Raw genomic sequence first — 22,982 nt, 5'->3', positions numbered from 1 at the left:
TGGGAAAAAAAAAATCAATGTTGTAACTGAATGATGATAGCTTCCTTTATTTCATAATCATAGGAAAGGATCTAATATACAATTTATAAATGAGAAAGAAATGAAGGGAAAATATATATATATATATATATTTTTTTTAATTTTAACATTTTGGTTTGAAATCAAAGGAAAATGTTATTTTAATGAATGTGATTGGTGTCAATTGTAAATTTGAATTACCTTTTTGTTTTTTGTTTAAAAGTATTGTTATGTAAATATCCGTAATATTATTCTTTTGATCAATTTTATTATATTATTTTGTTAAGGAAACAAGTCGAGTGATTTCGATAAACATATTGAAAAGAACAACATATATACTGAGAATTATAAAATAACTACATATTGAGACGACTATAGTGTAGCCATGAACTGACTAACAATGTGGACTGTATAGGAGATGTCTTGTAGCCATCCAACATGTTGACTTGTGTTGTGTGGCTATTTCTCGAGTGGACACATGATCAACATGGGCTCACTAGGAACATATTTGAAGTAGCATGGCAACAAAAGTTGGTGTAGTATGTTGGAGGAAAAGGGCAAAAAACCTTAATTGATAACATGTAAAGACTGAAAGTCTGTATTTTGAACTTTGTGTAACACTATGCGAGAGGATGTGTTATGTAGACATGCCTATGAATATTGTACAAATAGGAGTGAAGTACAAATAATATTCAATAGATTAGGACTTGTTAGCTAGTATTTTAACAACAACAACAAAAAGGAGGAAATTTAGGAAATTATTCAGTCCTATAAAAATAGTCACCTCTTCTCTTATATGGGATGTATGCTCTTGTATAAGACGTAAGGTAGGCTCACATCTCATGTGAGAGGAGGGAGAACTTCTCCTATAGGACTGAATAATTTATAAGGAATTTTCACCATTAATTTAGGTAAGGTTTTTTGATGCATGTTCAATGGGTATGAATGATTGTTTTTGGCTTTTGTGGTCAATAATTGTGCAATAATCATACTTGGCTAGAAATAGAGGGGGGAAAAATTAAGGGAATATGAAATGGTTGACTCAATTTCTCTGTTCAATTCGTCATATAAATACTTTTTCCCCAAAGTGTTATCAATTAATTGGAGAATGGAGTAAATACTAGTTTTCCTACCAATGAGAAGATCAGCCGTTAATTATGCACATAGTAATAATATGAAATTGATGTGATTTTGGTCAACACTTGTGTCCACGCTGTTTCTCTCACCCATCTAAATGTAACGTGGGTTTCCCCCCTTCTACGTTGGCAGAAACAATGTATTTATGAATTCATCGCATTAGTAACGTTAGTGTCACATAAAATGACATATACACAAATTGTGAGTAATAGAAATATGATAGAAAGTTGATATAAACGAGTTGAAACACAAATTGTATCATTTTATATGACAGTAGCATTGCTTTTGTCAGACAAACACAATTATATTTTATTGACAATAATACTGAAGATACGCTGTAATCATGAAATGAAGCCCCAAAAGAACATTCCAGCTGAGATTAGATTAGAGAGGTTATAAATTATAATATAAAACATGGAAAAAAAAATTCGCAGAACCTAGTCAAGATTCTGACCGTCCATTCCCTTCACATGCACGTCCCTGATTGAATGCACTTTGGCTCACGTGTCTGCCACGTCCTGTTCTCTCCCTTTTAATCAAAAACCAGACCCAACTCATTGTTGAAGATAGAGTACTACTTAGCATTTAGCATTAGCAACACCACAACCCCATTTCTGTGTCACACACCAACACAACACAAAACAAACACTTTGCTTTGCTTTTCTTTCCCTCTTAAGATTTCTGAAAAAAAATAGGAAAAGAAAAATAAAGCAAACGAGTGGTACTTGTACACTCTAAAGCCTTCCATTTCAATCTATCCCATCTACATTCCATTCTTTTTTTGACAGTTCTTAAATTCTTACCCAACTTTCTAGGTGCCTTATTAGATCTTTAAAGACTGCCAGATGTTCCACACTCAGAATCTTTGACAGCCACTTTTGTTTGCTAAACTCAAGGCCAATAGTCCCAAACTTAACAAAAATACAACAGCAAAAAAAAAGTTCACAGTCAATGTAAACCCACCCCATGATGAAACTTTAATACCAACCCCAAAATCTTGCAAAATCTTGAAAATCCCAGAATTGGGTCTTCAAGATTCAGTGAGAATTCTACAAAATAATAATAATAATAGTAATGTCTTGTCAAAGCCACAACTTGGAGGGAAAGACAGTGACTGCGGAGTCAGCTGAGAGGGTGTGCAAGATCAGAAAGCGAGGCTGCTCATCTTCTTCCTCGTCTTCTTTGGTCCGTAGGTACAGATTCAAGCGAGCAATTCTGGTTGGAAAGCGTGGCGGGTCTAGCACGCCGTTCCCTACGTGGAAAACAAGCGCGAGATCACCTTCATTGGCCATGGAAAACGCTGAATTTCCAAAGGTTCCAACTACTTCTTCTAAAGGTAAGCAAGTGTCACTGTCTGCACGGAAACTCGCTGCTACTTTATGGGAAATCAACGAGGTTCCTTCAGCTTCACTCCAAGTGGTTAAGAATAAGAATCATATTAATAGTAATGTTGAGAAGCAATTTACAAGCAGAGAGACAGTGCCTAAATTGTCCTACCCTTTCTCAGATCCGTGTCATAGTTCTATCTCAAACTCAGAGCCAGAGGTGGGTTTCATTTCACTTTTTCTTTTTTAAGATTCAAGGTTGGCGATTCATGTTTCAGCAAGTCCCACCACAAATTTCTCGACCGTCTGACTGATATGGTGGCAGATTGTGATTGGTGTACAACAAAAGTAACGTGATTAAAACCGATGTTACAATGATCACGATCTGTCATCTCAAATAGTTGTGAAATTTGTTAGGTTTGATCATGCTCTGTAGTATTGTTGTTCATATTTACATTTGTTCTTCTTTGCCACTAAACTAACAATCAAATAGTTTTTCATTTTTGGTAAAATTGTGCAGAGGTTGGAGCGATCTGGAGGTGGTGGTAGCAATCAGAAAAGAACATCATCCATATCTCAGAGGCTTCAGTTGAGTGATTATTGCTTGGGAGGGTTGGATTCCTTTAGCAATGCTAGTTTGATGGAGGTATTCATTTTTTCATTTATGACAAGTTAATGAGTCACTTTCAAAAGCTACTCTTTATTGTTTTTTTCTTAGGAGATAAATAATAATATGAAGGTGACATAGATAACGTGTTGTGATAGCCATTCAAATCAAAACTTGTCTGCCTAACTTTTTCTGCTAGTGGTCCATTATCAGTAGATTTCCGCATCGTCGTTTTCAATCGTTTTAAGTGAAGTGAAAAAAAGAGGGTAACCCTTCTTTCCACCCCAAAAAGAAAGAGAAGAAATCATTGATTAGGATATGCTCCTTTACTTTTTTCCTTTTTTTAGATGAATGATAAGGATGGTTCTTCCTCTGAACTCTACCATCTTAATTGTCGATGCTTTGAATTGCCGACTTCACATTTTACAAGTTTAACCAAATAGCTATATATTTTTTCCCTTAATTTTCTATGCGTATGAGTTGTATTTAAACATGTCATATGTTTATATTATTTTGAGAGAAATTGGGCATGTTGTTAGAGCATGATCTTGTTGTTTATAGCAATCTTTGTTATTTGTGAGCATATCTATAACGTGTTAGGATAGTGTTGGAGTGGGATACTTGGGTCTTGTTACTTAGTAAGAAAGATATATTTCACAAATGCAGATAGAAAGTCATTCTCTTGGCAGGACTCATGGAATCAAGACCCGTTTAAAGGAGGTCAGCAATGTTCTAACCACATCTAAGGAGCTTGTAAAAGTTTTGAGTCATGTTTGGGGCATTCAAGAGCAGAATTCATCGAGCATGTCTGTTCTCTCAGCCCTACACGCTGAGCTTGATCAAGCACGCAACCAGGTGGACCAATTGATCCGGGAACAAAGGTCTAATCGCAATGAGATTGAGCATATCATGAGACATTTTGCAGAAGAAAAAGCATCGTGGAAAATAAAGGAGCGAGAGAAGATTCACAATGCCTTAGCATGCATGGCAGAAGAACTTGAGGTAGAGAAGAAGCTTAGAAGACAGACAGAGAGATTGAATAAGAAGCTTGGTAAAGAACTTGCAAATACAAAGTCATCACTGTCAAAAGCAACGAAAGAGCTCGAGAGGGAGACGCGTGCAAAAGAGATTTTGGAGCAAATTTGTAATGAGTTAGCCAGAGGTATTGGAGAAGACAGGGCCCAAGTAGAAGAACTAAAGAGAGAATCTGTAAAAGTTCGGGAAGAAGTGGAAAAGGAAAGAGAAATGCTTCAGCTGGCTGATATCTTGCGTGAAGAGAGAGTGCAGATGAAGCTCTCAGAAGCAAAGTATCATTTTGAGGAGAAGAATGCAGCTGTGGAAAAGCTGAGAAATGAACTTGAGGCCTATTTGAGAACTAATGTATGTAAAGAAAATGGTGATGGTTCTCCAAAGTTTGAAAAGATCAAGGAGCTTGAGGCTTACTTGAAGAAGATCAATTTTGGATCATCTCAAATTGTAGAGAAAGAACACGATGAAGGGGAAGTTGCGGATGGAGAAGAGTGTGAAGGAGATGACTCAGCTGACAGTGATCTTCATTCCATTGAATTGAACATGGACAATGACAATAAGTCTTACAAGTGGAGTTATGCTGGTGGAGATGATGCTCAAAATGATTCAAAAAGGGTAATTGATAATGAATTCAAAGGGAGGAAGTCTATTTCTGAGAAAATTCAGTGGGGAAGCATTTGCTTAAACAGGGGAACTTCCAATGGTAGGAAATTGGACTTGGGGCGAAAAAGTAGAGACAATTCAGATGGGTTTGATCAGGAGAGATTATCGGAGTTACTTTCACAAGCTCAAACACAAGATCATGACGACGAAATAAAGAGATACAGATCTGTTAAGGATCTTAGAGATCACATTTTATCTGGTTCAAAAATAGCTTTGGTGCAAAGCTTTGCCACTCCAACCTGGCAGTGGGACCAATCCTTGCCTTTGCAAGGTTCTGACAAAGAAGCTTGGGAGACTTCAATGGTGTTTCAGGGAGATGATTCAAAGCCTAAGCTAGAAGTAACAAGAGGTGAATGTCAAAGAAAAAGTAACTGAAGACTATGAATATTTTTTTTTCCTTTATTTTCTTCCCACTGACCTATGCATTGCTTGCACAGTTGCATGTTCTCAAACGTGTTCAAAGTTTTCATATGTCTTAATTTGTGTCATTGAATTGCCAATAGATAGAAAGCAAAAATGTAGATAGAATCTCATAGATGTTTTATGTACCAGGTAAAATTTATCTGTAAAAAGCCTGCTATATGCCAAGAGTACCTTAGTTTTGCAGTATTTTTCTTCACTTAGAATGTTCTGAGTAGCCTTGGTTAGAAGAAAATTCGCACTCAACTCGTCCAAACAAAACTGGATATCAATTAGAGGTGTTTCTTATATTTCTAAAACAAATTCGAAAATTCCATTTGGCAGAGTAATCAGGAAGGTGAGGTACTTGTTTTGGCGCCAAGAAAGGTCAGGTATCAAGAATTACAAATGGAGCAAAATAAACATGAAAGGAAACAATGAAGAGTGATGCGCATATTCAAGAGAGAAAATTAGACCTCCCAAATCAAATTTTGAAGAACTGATTACTTTTAGGAAAATGCATTTTACTTTTTGCCAAGCCAGAGATTTATTTTTTAAGTACAGTTTATGAGTTTACTAAACCCAAATTCCAATAGATAAGTCCAACCGCTTTCAAGTACATGATTGCACACCATGATGCAGATAGATATGTTTAGCATCTACAAGTGGCTTTGCCAGGTCGACCCCAACATGTAGTCAGGCAAACATTTGATTAGAATGGTAGATGTTCCTTGTTTTGTAGGCAGAGGCACGCTATTAGTCAATGTTGTGTACATTATTATCGATTCTATGATTTAGAAGATATTCTCTGTTGTCTTAATTTAGTATCATCATGCATGTGAGTTTAATTTAACAAATTTTTTTAGTGTTTTTTTAAAACTAAGTTTTTAAGAGTCTAATAATGTACATGTATTCAATATAGGCGACCATGTCAAGGGTGGATATGACATCATATGCAACTTGAAAAGTATTGCAAATGATTTCCCCCCATGGGGCCAAAACTCACTTAAAAAAAAAAAAAACAAGTGTTACTTAATTGAGTTAGTTGGGCAATAATGGTAAGAGTAAGACATTAAGGAATAGCAAAAACAAGGGATGAAAAGGTAATTGGTGTCTTAGAGCATTGTAGTTCAACTGGTTGGTACCTTCTAGTATTTCCAATGGAAACATCTTAAGATCTAAATTCCATTCCCTATTGTAATATAGGGTAATTCATGTCTTAGTGTGTCATGTAGACCATGCAATGCAGTGTCAAGAAATGCGCAAGAAGCAGTGCAATGAATATTGCTGCGGGGTCATTGAATGAAATGTTTGAACTTGATAGAAGTTGAGGTGAGGAGAGATCACTTGGCTATTAGCAGGCACTCCCACTCACATTCAACCAAACAAATATAGGCAACATGTTGGCGAAGGTCCAAGAAGATAGATATCCTCTTGTCCCTAAAGAAATGTGTGCAAAAAGAAGTGTTCTTTTTGTGTATCAATGTCTCCTTTTTCTTTTTATACGTTTATTTGCCAAGATCATTGACCATTAGGGCTGGTTAAGGACACAGTAAACTTAACACAACTTGAGTCAGTTAGGCCCAAACACTTATGAATGGTTTCACATGGGTGGGCTGCTCATCAATAGGTTTTTGTGTCTAAAAAACGGGCTATGTTGGGTTTTACTTTTTATCCATAAACTTTTAAAATTCATTTTTTCTTTGCTAAACTAATGAAAATGTTACACTTTCTATCCTTCAACATTAAAAAGAATTTTTTTTTTTTCACCCCTAAACTATAGAAAAAACACATGTTAGGGGTTGCAAAGGAATAATGTGACAGTGAACCACCTCCTACTAAATCCAGCGGGTCTACATCTGCAACTGCAACAAGACAAATGAGGATCCAGCGGGTCTACATCTGCAACAAGACAAATGAGGGGGAACTGGCCTTCCCTACAACGAAATGTTCTCTACAAAGTCTCAACTTTTAACAAAGACACTTATGTCTGTTTGATAAAAACTTATTTAGCTATTTACTGAAAACTATTTACTGAAAGTATGTTAAAATATACATATACTTCGAAAAGTAAAGTTTTAAAAAGTTACACATAAAAGCTAAAAAACTGGCTTATAAGCCAATGCCAAACAGACACCTGCAGCCCGTATGTCCTTGTTATCTGGGGAATAGTACGGTGAACTCATGAATGGTGAGGGAAAGATCAAAGAGTGTGGAGCGGACAGAAATGAGGCAGGCAGACTAAGTTTGAATGATGCGATATAGGAAATGAGTCCAGGGCAGTAACCACTGAGCTTAGGGTGATTATGAGATACTTACACATCACTTCTAGGAAGCGAGAGTAGTCTCACACAACTAAGTTTTCTTTTTGGCCTGTAATAAGGAGACCAAATTTTGTTCAAATTACATTTTTTTCTTCTTCATATAAACACCTCAAGATACAACAATGACCAGAGACAGTAATACAGACGTCAAAACTAATCCCAATTATTGATGACAATTCACAAAGCCTACATTTTGCGGGAGTACACTAATTGCTGGCTGGCAAAAATTACAATTACTTATGAGGGCCATCAGTTTTCTCTGATGTTGATGTGAAAGTAACCGGTTGTGTTGGGTGGTCCCTCACAATCAAGCTTAGTACTTCAGGCCTTGAATAGTGTCCAACCACATCAAAATCAAATTTTGCCCGTGCTATTTCTCCAAGATCTGCATCATTTTTTTTTTCGTTATCAAAATTTAGAGCTTGAGTCTCAAACCAAAAGCACAACTGAATGGATAAACAAGAAATAAAACACCCACATCTGAACCATGTGATAGCTTCCTTTTGTTGCACCAGCTCATTTAAAGAAGCATAGCAGGTTGGACTGAGATTGCAAAAGTGTTTGCTTTTCATTCCTTAACATTAAATTTCACCTTATATCATATTTCCACTTACAAACAGACTCTCATTTTTTAATACTACTTCACTTCTAATGTTTTCTTAAAGAGTACTTCTTAAAATGGGAAAACAAACTAAGAAAAGCCTATACGCAAAAAAGAATCCAAGGGGCCCAACTCAAACGGTACCTCCCTCCGTTATAAGAGTAAATGGAAGATTAGGGGTGAGATTGTGGTTTCATGACCCATCAAGTACATGCATGATTTTCAAAATTTCCAAATATACACACACACACACAGAATTTAAAGACATTGTTATGGGAAAGGCTTGGAATCCATAGCAAGGGCAACAGTCCCTATTAATATTACTGTCTATTAATGGAGAATGGAATATTAAAAAATATAAAAGATGAAGGAAGCAAAGTATAGCATGCATTCTAGATGATTTTTGTTTTTGGTCTCCGTTGGTTGCATCCCATAATTCAGTCTATATAGCATCATTTTAGATGGTTTCTTCATGCCCTTTTCAGTTGAATACTTTTGATCAATTGAAAACTAAGGAGAGAGAGATTATCCAATGGTAATTTTAAGGTTCAAAAAATAGAGAGAATTTTATCTCAGGCTCTGATAAAATTATTCATCTATGTAGATTTTTCATGAATAATGCTACAAAGAGAAACTACCAGAGGGAAAAGTTCAGGAAAGTACAGATAGTAGATAATAGTGGCATACCTAGATCTGCTGAGATGAGTGCCTCCCCATCATAATTTGGTCCTGCCAGAACAGTCCCTGATGGTGATATAATGACACTACCTCCAGCACAGACAACAGAATCCGGCGTGAGGTCCTCTTCTGTGCCTGAAAATACATATTCTGGAGGGGGTGGGTAATCTTTCCTTCGACAGAATTGGTTGGCTGATAAAACAAAACATCCACCCTCAAGAGCAATATGGGTCATTGATGCTTGCCATATTTCCCTGGAATCAGCTGTAGGTGCACAGTATATTTCAACCCCTAAACAAAAATTGCATAGATTAAACCAAGATACCAAAAGATGATCTAAAACTAATCATCGTGCAACAAGAACATAACGCTCTAATTTCCACCAAGAAAATCACATAACATTTAGACATTACAGATTATCACAGTTAGCATTTTCAACAAAAATTGATTCAGATGGCCTTCAACAAAGCAATTACAAGGAGCGGCAGCACATCATTTAACAACATACATCTCATAATCAGCTGACAGAAGACAATGAAGTATTATTTTTTGACCATAAAAAAGTATGCCAAGATTGGAGAGAAGATATGAAAATCACAAATTGCTAAAAAACATGTCACAAGTACTTTCAGCATGAGCCTGGGCAACTGAGGTTGGTCTCTAAAGGTGAAAAACCAAACCTTGTTGCCAATTTGAGCCCAGCACAGTCAGGCCCTCTCTATAATAATCAAATTTTTATTTGAAGGCTTGAATACCTAGGACCAGATTAGGATCCAACACAAAAACGGAAGAGAGAGAGAGAGAGAGAGAAGGGGAGGGGGGGGGGGGGGGGGGTGCTGTAAACACTATTCTTCATTGGACAACCAGGGTGGCCTACAACTTTCTTGAAATTTTTATGCTCCTGGCCTGATATCAATTTAGCTCTCCAACATTCAGTCATAGCAAAATACATAAATAAATAATCAAAATATTATATTAATTCCCAACTGATAGGAATGTAAAGAAAGGGTTAAAAAGCAGCTTGAAAAAAATTGAGGTAGTGTTCTTATTAATGTGAATTGCATTAAGCATCAAAAATTACTAACCTTTAGCATACATGGCAGTCCTTAGAAGAGGCATTCTGTTTTCCCAACAAATGGCAGCGCCTAATTTTCCGATTGGAGTTTCAAAGACTGGAATTGTCGATCCATCTCCAAATCCCCAAATGATACGCTCCAATGCTGTTGGCATAACTTTCCGATGCTTTCCCAAGTAACGACCTTGAGAATCAAAGAACAGAACAGTACAGTAGAGTGTATATCCATCTCTTTCTATCACACCCATTACCAGATACACCTTATACTTTCCAGCCATTGCTGCTAACCGGTCAACTTCAGGACCTACATTGTATCAAATAAATCAATGAAAACTAAACATACCTATTATTATATGGACTCGTTAAAATCTAATTTAGGCCTCCAAATGGCATGACAAAGAAAGTATAGGTAATTTTTTGTTGTTGTTCTATGCTGCAACTTGATGTTTTTCATTTAAATCACTGAAAAGACCTGAATTCCAACTATCATGAGGTCAAAATGACTTTATCTTAAGTTGCCATACATCAACAAAAAGCTTCATAAAAAGGGATGAAAAATTCCACAGGCACACACCTGCACACATGCGCGTGCACACACACACACTTTTCTATTACATTAATAAGGGAATGATTTTGCATTGCATAAAAATTTGTTGATGTAAGGTTCAGCCAGAAAGAAAATCGTAAAAAATAAATAAATAAAAAAATTGAAAAGATAATGGAATTTGAGTATCCAAAAATGTTGAAATTTGGTTACGTTATATCATAGGTAGGATTTCATTTCAATTATGACATAGTTATATAAACATATCCAAATATGCATCCTACCTAAACTACTTTGAATCCAACCGATTCAGAACTTGCATTCTTGATGCAATTACAGTAAAAAAAACCCAAAAGATCTAGTTTTTTTTTATGATCTTTCACAAATTACTTGCAAGTGGATTCTAGTTAGCTCATTTGGTAAAGTTTCTAGTCGTTGAATTAGAGATTTGGGGTTCGAAATCCGGATACACTATAAAACCAATTGGCGTCTTAACCTGATGATAAAAAACAATCATCATAAAGCAGACCCCATAGGTTGAAAATCTATAGTCTCTATCAAAGCAAAATAAAAAGATTACAACAAACTCAGCTTTACGAATGATCTTTTTTGGGAAACATCGGTCATAAGTCATAATTGGCATCAATCTATAAAAAAATACCACAATAACAATACAATGATACATGTTGTCGTCTAAGAGACTAAGTACTCACATCTCTTCACACCAAAAACAAATGAAAATCAAAGTTCCTTGAGAAAGAAAAGAATCCATTTAAATAGGTATAAACTTTCCATATTAGATTTTCTTATATTGGTCATTACACACACACACCTGATGAGTTCTGAAGTCACAACTTCATACTTCACCTTACTCTTATAGGTGAAGGAGATGCTATTTGAGTTAGAGCTCATTCGCACTTGTCATGTTAGATCTACCCAAGAAAGTCATACAATCACAATTTCTTTTTGTTGCACCAAAGTACTCACCAATCATTACTCCAATGCTAAATCAGAATAGGACTTCATAAGAATAAAAGAATAACAGAAGATGATATTCTTCACTTCAACAAATTGTTGAATTAATGACAACCAATGGGTAATAAGAAGTTATCTGATTATCTGAAGTCATGCTTCCACAAGATCAACGATTCAATTACAATCCACACTGACATTCAACCAGATCAAGGTGGCCTAATTAATTTCATCAAATCCAGGTTCTAACTCATAATCAATGCATCCAATCAGTGCAAATCAACCTGGACACGGAGTCTTACCAGGTACATCAATGGCTGAAGCATGGTACTTGCGGAACTCCTCTTTACCCTTTGCTGTTCGGTTCCCAATTGTAACACCGAAATTTGAACCTCGCGGATAACCACCCACAAATGCTTCTGGAAACACAACCAGCTGGGCTCCATACCCGGCAGCTTCAGCCAGCAACCTTTCAGCCTTATCTAAACATTCAATCAGAAAATAAAAGCCAGAACCACTAACAACATCCCATCTCAACCCCCCACCACAGACATACACCAAAAAAAAGTACACAAAACAAAACCCCATGTGATTAATCCTTAAAACACAAAACCCCCCATCAAATTTTGAACGTAACACTTAACCCCCTTGATATTGTTTTATGTGTAAATTTAAACATATGTCAAAAAAACCCTGAGTTGCCAATTTGATGATACGTGTCCATACCATATTTAGAATTGCATTTTCACATAAAACAATACCACATAAGGAAACAACTGTGTTTTGTGTATTTTTCCAAAAAATGAATTATGGCTCACATGGAACACACAGATTGAAATTCTCTTCATTTCCCAGAGACCACAGTCACAAACTCACAATTGATAATGTTTTTAGAAAGTAGAAACCCAACAGAGACAACATAATTATTTCAGGTTAAAGAGAGAAAAAAAAAACACACACACACACACAGAGTAGTATTGAGTGAACAGTATCCAAGTAATTCAATCAACCAAAGGTGACAACAAGTGAGTATAGAAGTGGGACCTAGAGTGGCAGGGGTGTCGTAGAAAACAGTTGAGGCCTGGACCACGGTGACTCGGACCACCGTGGGTGCGGACGAGTCGACACCCATGTCGACCTCCGCGAACACCGGTCCGTGTGCTGCGGGTACAAGCGCCATGTCTTCTTTTCGTTGTCTACTTCGCCTGTCTGCTTGTCTCAAGAGTCCAAGAGTTTCCGCTTGCCGCTGATTTCTTCTCTCTTTCTTTGTTTTGTTTTTGGATAATGGGATATAAAATTCCCTACCTTTCACTCGTTCTTGTCTTTCTTGAGAGAGACTCTGAATCTAGTCACTTGGCCACGGCCAGCTCAACATAATTGGGCGCATATGACCGAAAGATTTATGTGGAGTGTTTTTTTTTTTTTTTTTTTAATATTAATTAAATAAAATTATGTAATATTAATCAAATGGAAGTTAATTAGACGCATTATATACATAATTTCAAAAATAATATTAATTAAAATTATGGTAAATTTTATATAGAGAATTGAATAGGATGGTCCATATATTTGGTTCATATTCTTTTATACTATATTTCATTTTAATCTCTAACATTTTAATTGTGTAAATTTGATCCATAACATTTTAATTTAATCTCTACTGTCATCTATTGGATAAAAATTGTTAACATGGCAAATGACCAAAATAAAAAATTAGTTTATTGTCATATCATTGACTCGTAAACTCAACACGACCTAAGTCGGTTTAGCCCAAACACTTAGGGCATGTTTGGTACACTATAATTATTATTACATGGGAATAAGAATAAGTATTACAAGAAATACATTAAGTTGGAATGTAATAAGTATTACTATTCACTAGTTTGGTGACTATTTAGGAATAGAATCCTGAATATGCATCCACAATTTATTAAAGGATAAAAAATGGTGTAATTAAATCATTTTTAAGTCAAATTTCTTAAAATACACTTATTTTAGGGTGTTCGAAATAGAGCTAATAATTAACAACAAGAAAAATTTATTTTCTTTCCTTTTGAAGATGTGGCAACTAATAGCTTTTTAGGAAAATTTTTTAAAAAGTTATTACATAAGATGAAGGAATAAATATTCAGTACTTTTGATAAGAAATAATTATTTCTCATTTTGAAGAATAGTTATTCATAAGGAATAACTATTTATTGTAATAAAAACATAACTAAATAATTGAATAATTATGCCATAGGAATATCTATTACATTACAGTATTTATTACAGTCTACCAAACGTGTCCTTATGAATGACTTTTGTGTCTGAAAAACAGGTTATAGGTCATGTAGGGACACGTTTTGTAGCCCAAGTCCAAGATGTATGAGATCTTGGCCCAGTGAGCTCAATACAATAAATTTGTAGAGAGTGGGTCGAAAAACTAGGTCCTAATGAATTTTGACAACAGCTAGTATGGATTTAAAAGTAATCAAGCAAGAACAAGGAAAATAGAGCTGAATGAATTCACTGTCTTAGAAGATATTTTGTCATACAAATCAATTACAATTGGGTACAAGTATAATTCTGATGGCTACAGTCTTCTTTCTCTATTTTTCTTATCCTTATCTCATAGAGGGTCTCTCACATTATATAACTCCCTTTGGACCATCTTGATCCTACACTTGTTGATCATTTAAGTCCTTACATGAGTGTCTGTCCCATCAGACATCCTCTTTGGCTTTCTGTGAGTTGTAGTAGCCAAGACAGTACTGTTTAGGGGTCTTCTCCACATAAATGCGGCCAGAAAAGTAGCTGTAGTACATTTAATGTGGTGGTAACAGCTTTCCCTTAGATATTTTTGGGTTTCCTTCCTTCTCATATGTTCATGAGGCACGTACCTATCACTAGAGCTTCTTGGAGGGTCACTCTAATTGCTGGAATATATACTTAAGCTGCATTCATAATATCCGAGGAGGAGTTCCTCCTCGGACCACCTTCCATTCATTCCTTACTCATAAGACTTTAAATTGGAACCCCTCTGTAATGACCCAAGAAAAAGCGCTAGCCACATCTACGCTATACCTCAAAAGGACTAGTCACAATTGAGGCTCCTTGCAGTTGTTAATAAAACTCAATTCAACCCAGTAAATACTCGATGTGAGACTCATCACACACCCACATACATTACACAATCAATCAAATTGGGGCATCACAATCTCTCCCACTTAAATCCCTAACGTCTTCGTTAGGGCCCACTTTGTGAGGTAGTGTCTCTGAGCTCACATGGGATTACCGGGCCGGCTCTAATACCATATGTAACTATCCAAGGAAAAGCGCTAGCCACATCTGCGCTATACCTCAAAAGGACTAGTCACAATTGAGGTTTCTTGTAATTGTTAATAAAACCCAGTTCAACCTAGTAAATACCCGATGTGGGACTCATCACACACCCATACACATCACATAATCAATCAAATTGGGGCATCACACTCTCATAACTATTTGTCCCTCCTTGAACCATTCAATGTCCTCAGACAAAGCCCAAGACTCGATATATGATTTTGGGCTCTTATCCCTACAGGTCAAATGTCGAGTTTAAGAAAATCCCAATTGAACAACTTGACTTGACCATATCTTGACCATATCTTTTAGGCTAAAGTATTGTTTTCATCTCTAAAGTTTGCATAAATTTTATTTTTCATCCTTAAACTTTAAAAAGCTCTTTTTCTTCTTCTTTTTTTTTTCCCCTTTTCTAAACTAATAAAAATGTTACACTTTCTATACTACAATATTAAAAAGTTTTTTTTTTATTTTTTATCCTTAACTCATGGGACAAATGAGGGGGGACCAAATGCGAGATAAGAAATGAGTACAAGATAGTAACCACTAATAACAAATCTGGTTTCCTTAGGAACCAAATTTCAGAGACCAAATCTTGTTCAATTTTTTTCTTTTTTCTTTTTCATACTAACTTCTCAAGATACAACAATGACCACAAACAGTAATAAGATGTCAAAACTAGTGTCGCAACATAGTTGTCAATATCATATCGTATGTAAAAAGTTTTATATCGTAAGGGTGTATTGTAAGTGCTCATGAATTGTACGATATAATGTATATATCGTATGAATCGTATTGTATCGTAAAATCATAGCCAACTGCTTTAAAATAGGTTTTTTTTTTGGGTTAAAATTTGTACTTTTATTTGAATTAAGAAGTTATTAGACTAGTTTTTAACACAAAATTATTAGGTTACTTAATTTAGCCTAATAAAATAACATGCTCAAAAGTTTTTTTTTTTTTTTTCTACAAAATTTGGACTACATACTTACACTTCACTTTCATATTTACAAAATTTATTTCTATAATATGAATAAGGTATTAATTGACAATATAATTATTTTATATTTTTTTTCATTATTATTATAAGCCTAAGAAACTAGTATGCCAAAAAGAATTTTTTTTTTAAATTATTAAAATAAAAAAACAAGTAGTAAATGTTGATGATTAATTTCAATGAAGAAATAAGTTTGCAAAATGATGAACATGATGATAACATTGACTTAGATGGATTTGATTAGGTGATATGATGAAAAGAAATTATTATTTTGGGCTATTTGCAATGTATTATCACTTTTAAATTTAACCAATTTGAATGTGTGTTATAAACACATGCTAGTTAGATTTATTAAGTCAGTTTGCTAAATATTATTACATAAGTGATAAATAAATCAGTCATTAATTGAATATATTCAAAATTCATTATGAATATATCCTTTATATATGTATATTTATAATTTCTTATAAATTTTATTAATTGTTTGTGTATCCTATGATACAACAATACAATGCGATACATAATACTGAAAGAAAAAAAGAAAAAAAGAGATTCATGTTTTGACAACTATGTGTCCCAATTATTGATAACAAAGCCTACATTTTGTGGAAGTGTAATAATTGTTGGCTGGCAAAAATTACAATTACTTAACGAGGGCCATTTGTTTTCTCTGATGTTGATGTGAAAGTAACTGGCCGTGTTGGATGGTCCCTCACAATCAAACTTAGTACTTCAGGCCTTGAATAGTGTCCAACCACATCAAAACCAAATTTCTCCCGCGCAATTTCTCCAAGATCTACATCATATACATTTTTTTTTTCATTATCAAAATTTAGAGCTTGAGTATCAAACCAAAAACACAATATATATATTTTCTCGTATATATGGAAAAGGCTTGGATCCATAGCAAGGGCAACGGTACCTATTAATATTACTGTCTATTAATGGAGAATGGAATATTAAAAAATATAAAAGATGAAGGAAGCAAAGCATAGCATGCATTGTAGATGATTTTTTTTGGTCTCCTTTGGTTGCATCCCAACATTCAGTCTATATAGCATCATTTTAGATGGTTTCTTCATGCCCCATTCACTTGAATACTTTTTATCAATTGGAAACTAAGGAGAGAGAGATTATCCAATGGTAATTTTATGGTTCAAAAAATATAGAGAATTTTATATCAAGTGCTAATAAAATTATTCATCTATGTAGATTTTTCATGAATAATGCTACATAGAGAAACTACCAGAGTGAAAAGTTAAGGAAAGTACAGATAGTAGATAATAGTGGCATACCTAGATCTGCTGAGATAAGTGCCTCCTCATCATAATTTGGTCCTGCTAGAACAGTCCCTGATGGTGATATAATGACACTACCTCCAGCACAAACAATAGAATCCGGTGTGAGGTCCTCTTCTGTGCCTGAAAATACATATTCTGGAGGAGGTGGGTAATCTTTCCTTCGACAGAATTGGTTGGCTGATAAAACAAAGCATCCACCTTCAAGAGCAATGTGGGTCATTGATGCTTGCCATATTTTCGAGGGATCAGCCGTAGGTGCACAATATATTTCAACCCCTAAACAAAAAATAGTTGCACAAATTAAGTCAAGATATCAAAAGATGATCTAAAACTAATCATCACACAACAAGAACACAAACCTATAATGTTCACGTACCAAGCAAATCACATAATTACACATATCCGTTCTGGCTAGTATTTGGGTGTTTTTGTTTGAGCTACCAATACAAAACTACAACTACACCAAGCGGAAGGGCCACTATAGAAGCTAGAAGTAGCTTATAGTAGAGTAGTTCATCTAACCAAAGCGTCATGACAACAGAAAATTCCCCTTAGGAATGGAATTTTAAGTAGGGGGTTTAGCCTGCCTGCCTACCAATCAAAGAGGTTGAGACATTTAGACATTATAGATTATCACATTTAGCATTTTCAACAAAAATGGATTTAGAGGGCCTTCAACAAAGCAAATACAAGGAGCGGCAGCACATCATTTAACAATATACATCTCATAATCAACTGACAGAAGACAATGAAGTATTATTGTTTGACTATAAAAAAGTATGCCAAGATGGGAGAGAAGATATGAAAATTACAAATTGCTAAAAAAATTGTGTCACAATTACTTCCAGTAAAAGCTTGGGCAATTGAGGTTGGTCTTTAAAGGTTTTCAACCAAACCTTGTTCCCAATTTGAGCCCAGTACAGTCAGGCCCTCCCTATAATAATCAAATTTTCATTATTTGAAGGCTTGAATACCTAGGACCAAGTTAGGATCCAACACAAAAACGGAAGAGAGAGAGAGAGAGAGAGAAAGGAGGGGGGGGGGGGGGTTGTAAACACTATTCTTCATTAGACCACCAGGGTGGCCTACAAAACTTTCTTGAAATTCTTATGCTCCAGGCCTGATACCAATTTAACTTTCCAACATTCAGTCATTGCAAAATACATAAATAAATAATCAAAATATTATATTAGTTCCCAACTTATAGGAAGGTAAAGAACGAGTTAAAAGGCAGCATGAAAAAAATTGAGATAGTATTCTTATTAATGTGAGTTGCATTAAGCATCAAAGATTACTAACCTTTAGCATACATGGCTGTCCTTAGAAGAGGCATTCTGTTTTCCCAACAAATGACAGCGCCTAATTTTCCAATTGGAGTTTCAAAGACCGGAGTTGTCGATCCATCTCCAAATCCCCAAATACTGCGCTCCATTGCTGTTGGCACAAGCTTCCGATGCTTTCCCAGGTAACAACCTTGAGAATCAAAGAACAGAACAGTACAGTAGAGTGTATATCCATCTCTCTCTATCACACCCATTACCAAATATACCTTATACTTTCCAGCCATTACTGCTAAACGGTCAACTTCAGGGCCTACATTGTAGCAAATAAATCAGTGAAAACTAAACATACCTATTATTATATGGACTCATTAAAATCTAACTTAGGCCTCCAAATGGCATGACAAAATATAGGTCATTTTGTTGTTGTTGTTCTTTGCTGCAACTTGATGTTTTTCATTTAAATCACTCAAAAGACCTGAGTTCCAACTATCATGAGGTCAAAATAACTTGATCTTAAGTTGCCATACATCAACAAAAAGCTTCATAAAAAGGGATGAAAAATTCTACAGGCACACATTTGTGCACATGCATGCACACACATTTCTATCACATTAATATGGGAATGATTTTGCATTGCATAAAAATTTGTTGATGTAAGGTCCAGCCAGAAAGAAAACCATAAAAAACAAACTTTCATCTCCTAGTTGAAAAGATAATAGAATTTGAGTATCCAAAAATGTTGAAATTTGGTTACATTATATCATAGGTAGGATTTCATTTCAATTATGATATAGTTATATAAACATATCAAGATATGCATCTTACCTAAACTACTTTGAATCCAACTGATTCAGAACTTGCATTCTTGGTGCAATTACAAGAAAAAACCCGAAAGATCTAGTTTGTTTTATGACCTTTCACAAATTACTTGCATGTGAATTCTAGTTAACTCAACTGGTAAATTTTATAGTCGTTGAAACTTTCCATATTAGATTTTCTTATATTGGTAATTATTACACACACACACCCAATGAGTTCTGAATTCACAACTTCATACTTCACCTTACTCTTATAGGTGAAGGAGATGTTAGAGCTTATTTGCACTTGTCATGTTAGATCTACCCAAGAAAGACATACAATCACAATTTCTTTTTGTAGCACCAAAGTACTCACCAATCATTTGTCCAATGCTAAACCAGAATAGGACTTCATAGGAATAAAATAATAACAAAAGATGAAATTCTTCACTTCAACAAATTGTAGAATTAATCAAAACCAATAGTTGATAAGAAGTTATCTGATTATCTAACGTCATGCTTCCACAAGATCAATTACAATCCACACTGAAATTCAACCAGATCAAGGTGGCCTAATAAATTTCACCAAGTCCATGTTCTAACTCATAATTAATCCATCCAATCAGTGCAAATCAACCTAGACACAGAGTCTTACCAGGTACATCAATGGCTGAAGCATGATACTTGCGGAAATCCTCTTTACCCTTAGCTGTTCGGCTAGCCATTGTAATCCCGAAATTTGTACCTCGTGGATAACCACCCACAAATGCTTCTGGAAACACAACTAGATGGGCTCCATGCTCGGCAGCTTTAGCTAGCAACCTTTCAGCCTTATCTATACATTCAATCAAAGAATTAAAACCAGAACTACTAACAACATACCATCTCAACCCCCCACCTCTGCCACACACACCAAAAAAATAAGTACACAACACCCCTTGTGATTAATCTGTAAAACACAAAACTCCTAAAATTTTGAAGGTAACACTTTTTTTTTTTACAAGATAGAATTTCTACTCTGGCCTAATCTAAGTGTATATGTGTGTGAAACTCTCTTCTGGAGATTTAAACCCCGACCCTACCCCTCAAACCCCACAAACATTTATACTTGTAGAGTGACCACTACACTTAACCCCTTTATATTGTTTTATGTGTAAATTTAAACATTTGTCAAATAAACCCCGAGTTACCAATTTGATAATATGTGTCCACATTTAGAATTGCATTTTTACATAAAACAATACCACATAAGGAAACAACTGTGTTTTGTGAATATTTCCAAAAAGGGAATTCTGGGTCACATGGAACACATAGATAGAACTTCTCTTAATCATACATGCCATAATAATAAGATATTAAATAAATTAAAAGAAATCACCCTCCACTAGTCCACTTCATTGCTGAGAATATGCACAAAAATAGAAAGAAACTAAATAATCGAAAATTATATTCATCAATTTCGTTCGACTTCCACAGTTACAAACTCACAATCGATGATGTTCTTAGAAAGTAGAAAGTGGAAACCCAACAGAGCCAACAGAATTATATCAGGTTAAAGAAAAAAACAAAACACCACAGTAATATTAAGTGAACAATATCCAAGTAAGTCAATTAACCAAACTACCAAAGTTCACAACAAGTGAGTAAAGAAGTGGGACCTAGTGTGGCAGGGGTGTCGTAGAAAACAGTTGAGGCCTGGACCACGGTGGCTCGGACCACCGTGGGTGCGAATGAGTCGGCACCCATGTCGACCTCCGCTATCACCGGTCCATGCGCTGCCGGTTCAAGCTCCATGTCTTTTTTCTTTTTCTTTTTTTTTTCCGTATAAACCAAAGTTAGTTTGAGACTTAGTGCTGTGCTGGTTTCTCAATTTTTTTTGAAGAATGAGTTTGGCAATGTTTGAACATCAACATAGGCAGCTTGTGAATTATTTATATTTTTTCTCTTGAAAGAAATCAAACGTTGAAATTGTCTCATAATCTACAAATGCAAATAAAATAAATGTACATTATTCTACGTTAAATAGTTTTGTTGTGTCATGAATTAGTCTAAAAAAGAGAGTAGGTATGTGAATGTCTCTGGTCTCAAAAGTCAAAGAGTACCAACTTGCTGCTGATTTATTCTCTCTTTTTTGAACTTAGCGGTTTGGAAACTTGGTTTTTTTAATAGAGTTCTGTATTTTCAGTTCTGTTGTTCCTCGCAGCACAAAATTGTTTCATAGGTCATGCATGACTCATCAGATGGACAAACTCAATTCTTATTTCTTAACTAATCCACCAAATCTGCAATTTCTTCACTCTAAATATTCGTTTTAGTCTTATTTGCCAGCATGGCTGTGAGAAATTTATAAAATAGCAAATAAAATCTCCTTCTTAAATCTTAATTTACGTTCACGTTAGTATCAAAAGATAAAGACAACACTCTAGTCTAGAGACAAGCATTGCTTATTCAGTTGTAACTATTTAATTTCTCGGTTGGTATGTAGTGTTCGGCCGATAAGATAAAAATTAGAGTTCGCACTTTTTCTGAACCTAATCACCTACATTATTTATTTATTTTTAACTATTCTAATAATCCACCTCACCTACAATCACCATAATATATATATATATATAAATAAAGGGGTTATCATCATGTATAGACGTCTTTTTATTATTAAAAACGAACGCTATAAGTTGAAAGTTTATAAAGAAAACCTTAAATATTTGTTTTAGTCAAAATTATCGCTTTGCGTTATGATAAAATTTTAAATTAGCACATCTACCACTCTCTTAAAGTTAAAAGTTAAAACTAAATTTACGTTCACCAAGTTATTATCTAGGGGTGTTCATGGTATGATGCGGTGCGATTTTGAGCTACTTTTAGCACTGCATTTTGCTGTACGGTTTAGTTAAAACCATAATTACACTGCATTGCGGTCATATATGTGGTGAGGTGCGATGTGGTACGATTTAGAGTTTAGTCAAAACTATAACCGCACCGCACCTCATTTTTGCAGTCACATGTGTGGTGTAGTGTATAAGTTATTGTTTGAATGGTTTGAAGTCAGTATATTTTTCCCATTATTTTAAGTCAAGTTTTAAATTATTGAGCTAGTATTTCTTTATTTTGGCCCAGCTTTCTTAGTCAACACTTGCTAAGGTTATCAAACTTAAAAAAAAAAAAAAAAAAAAAAAAAAAAAAAAAAAAAAAAAAAAAAAAAAAAAAACTAAGGTTATTAAACTATTAATAATATATTTAATATTAAAAATAAATAAATATATTAATATATAGAGAGAGTAAGGTGTGGTGTGGTTTTCTTATTATAAAACCGCAAGCCGCATTGCACCATACAGTGCGGTGCACTGTTACTTGCGGTGTTGTGCATTGTTACTTACAGTGCGGTTATGCCATTTTAGAGGTGGTTTTGGTGCGATTTTTGCAGTTTGGTGAACACCCCTTAGTATTATCCATGGTTAAACTAATTTCCTTTGTGTAAACTTCATGTGCCATGAGCCCCGCCCATGACTGAAAGAAAAACACAAAATTAAGAAAATAAGTGAATAAAAAAAAAAACTAAGAAGAAAAGCATTTGTTATTCAACATGTATTTCTCACTGATTTTATATCTAAAAAATCGATTTTTTTTTTTTTTTTTGGTCTTGTTGATGCTTGTTGGCTAAAAAATTTATATATTATAATATATATTTGCCTTATTTTATAGGATTTTTCTCAAATCTTCTTCACCTGAATTTCTTGGATTATTAGCCCTTAAAGTTTGTGGTTATTTTCATTTTAATCTTTTATGTATTAAAATTTTCATTTTGACTATTTATTTTTTATTTAGTTTTATGTTTAGTCCTTCATGAATATGAATATTTTGAAATGTAATTAAAGAGCCAAATAGAAAATTGAATCAACTATAAAAGG

At 34.7% G+C, this 22,982-nt stretch overlaps 3 protein-coding genes across 4 annotated transcripts; 1 reads left to right on the top strand and 2 right to left on the bottom strand.

The window, feature by feature from the left end:
* Positions 1 to 1,708: 1,708 nt before the first annotated feature.
* LOC126721068 (uncharacterized) lies at positions 1,709 to 5,388 on the top strand. Of its 2 annotated transcripts, none has more exons than XM_050424066.1 (3): positions 1,709 to 2,700; positions 2,974 to 3,126; positions 3,754 to 5,388. In XM_050424066.1, the coding sequence occupies exons 1-3, from the start codon at positions 2,230 to 2,232 to the stop codon at positions 5,152 to 5,154; spliced, it is 2,025 nt and encodes a 674-aa protein (XP_050280023.1). In that variant the 5' UTR covers positions 1,709 to 2,229; the 3' UTR covers positions 5,155 to 5,388. The 2 variants fall into 2 exon arrangements, with proteins under 2 accessions (XP_050280023.1, XP_050280030.1); XM_050424073.1 differs by having other exon boundaries at positions 1,710 to 2,700; positions 3,001 to 3,126.
* A 2,052-nt stretch (positions 5,389 to 7,440) lies between these two features.
* Positions 7,441 to 12,669, bottom strand: LOC126721057 (bifunctional nitrilase/nitrile hydratase NIT4B). The gene is made up of 5 exons (XM_050424054.1): positions 12,417 to 12,669; positions 11,675 to 11,854; positions 9,867 to 10,160; positions 8,791 to 9,072; positions 7,441 to 7,887 (listed from the first exon to the last, which is right to left on the bottom strand). The coding sequence occupies exons 1-5, from the start codon at positions 12,550 to 12,552 to the stop codon at positions 7,736 to 7,738; spliced, it is 1,044 nt and encodes a 347-aa protein (XP_050280011.1). The 5' UTR covers positions 12,553 to 12,669; the 3' UTR covers positions 7,441 to 7,735.
* Positions 12,670 to 16,094: 3,425 nt separating this feature from the next.
* Positions 16,095 to 21,017, bottom strand: LOC126721062 (bifunctional nitrilase/nitrile hydratase NIT4B-like). Its single transcript, XM_050424065.1, has 5 exons — positions 20,733 to 21,017; positions 19,730 to 19,909; positions 18,294 to 18,587; positions 16,989 to 17,270; positions 16,095 to 16,489 (listed from the first exon to the last, which is right to left on the bottom strand). The coding sequence occupies exons 1-5, from the start codon at positions 20,866 to 20,868 to the stop codon at positions 16,341 to 16,343; spliced, it is 1,041 nt and encodes a 346-aa protein (XP_050280022.1). The 5' UTR covers positions 20,869 to 21,017; the 3' UTR covers positions 16,095 to 16,340.
* Positions 21,018 to 22,982: the final 1,965 nt, after the last annotated feature.

The sequence above is a fragment of the Quercus robur genome, chromosome 1 (genome assembly GCF_932294415.1).
Source record: "Quercus robur chromosome 1, dhQueRobu3.1, whole genome shotgun sequence".
In the NCBI taxonomy this organism is placed as follows: Eukaryota; Viridiplantae; Streptophyta; class Magnoliopsida; order Fagales; family Fagaceae; genus Quercus; species Quercus robur.
The sequence above is the reverse complement of the archived record's forward strand: the minus strand, read 5'-3'. Positions and strand labels throughout refer to the sequence as shown.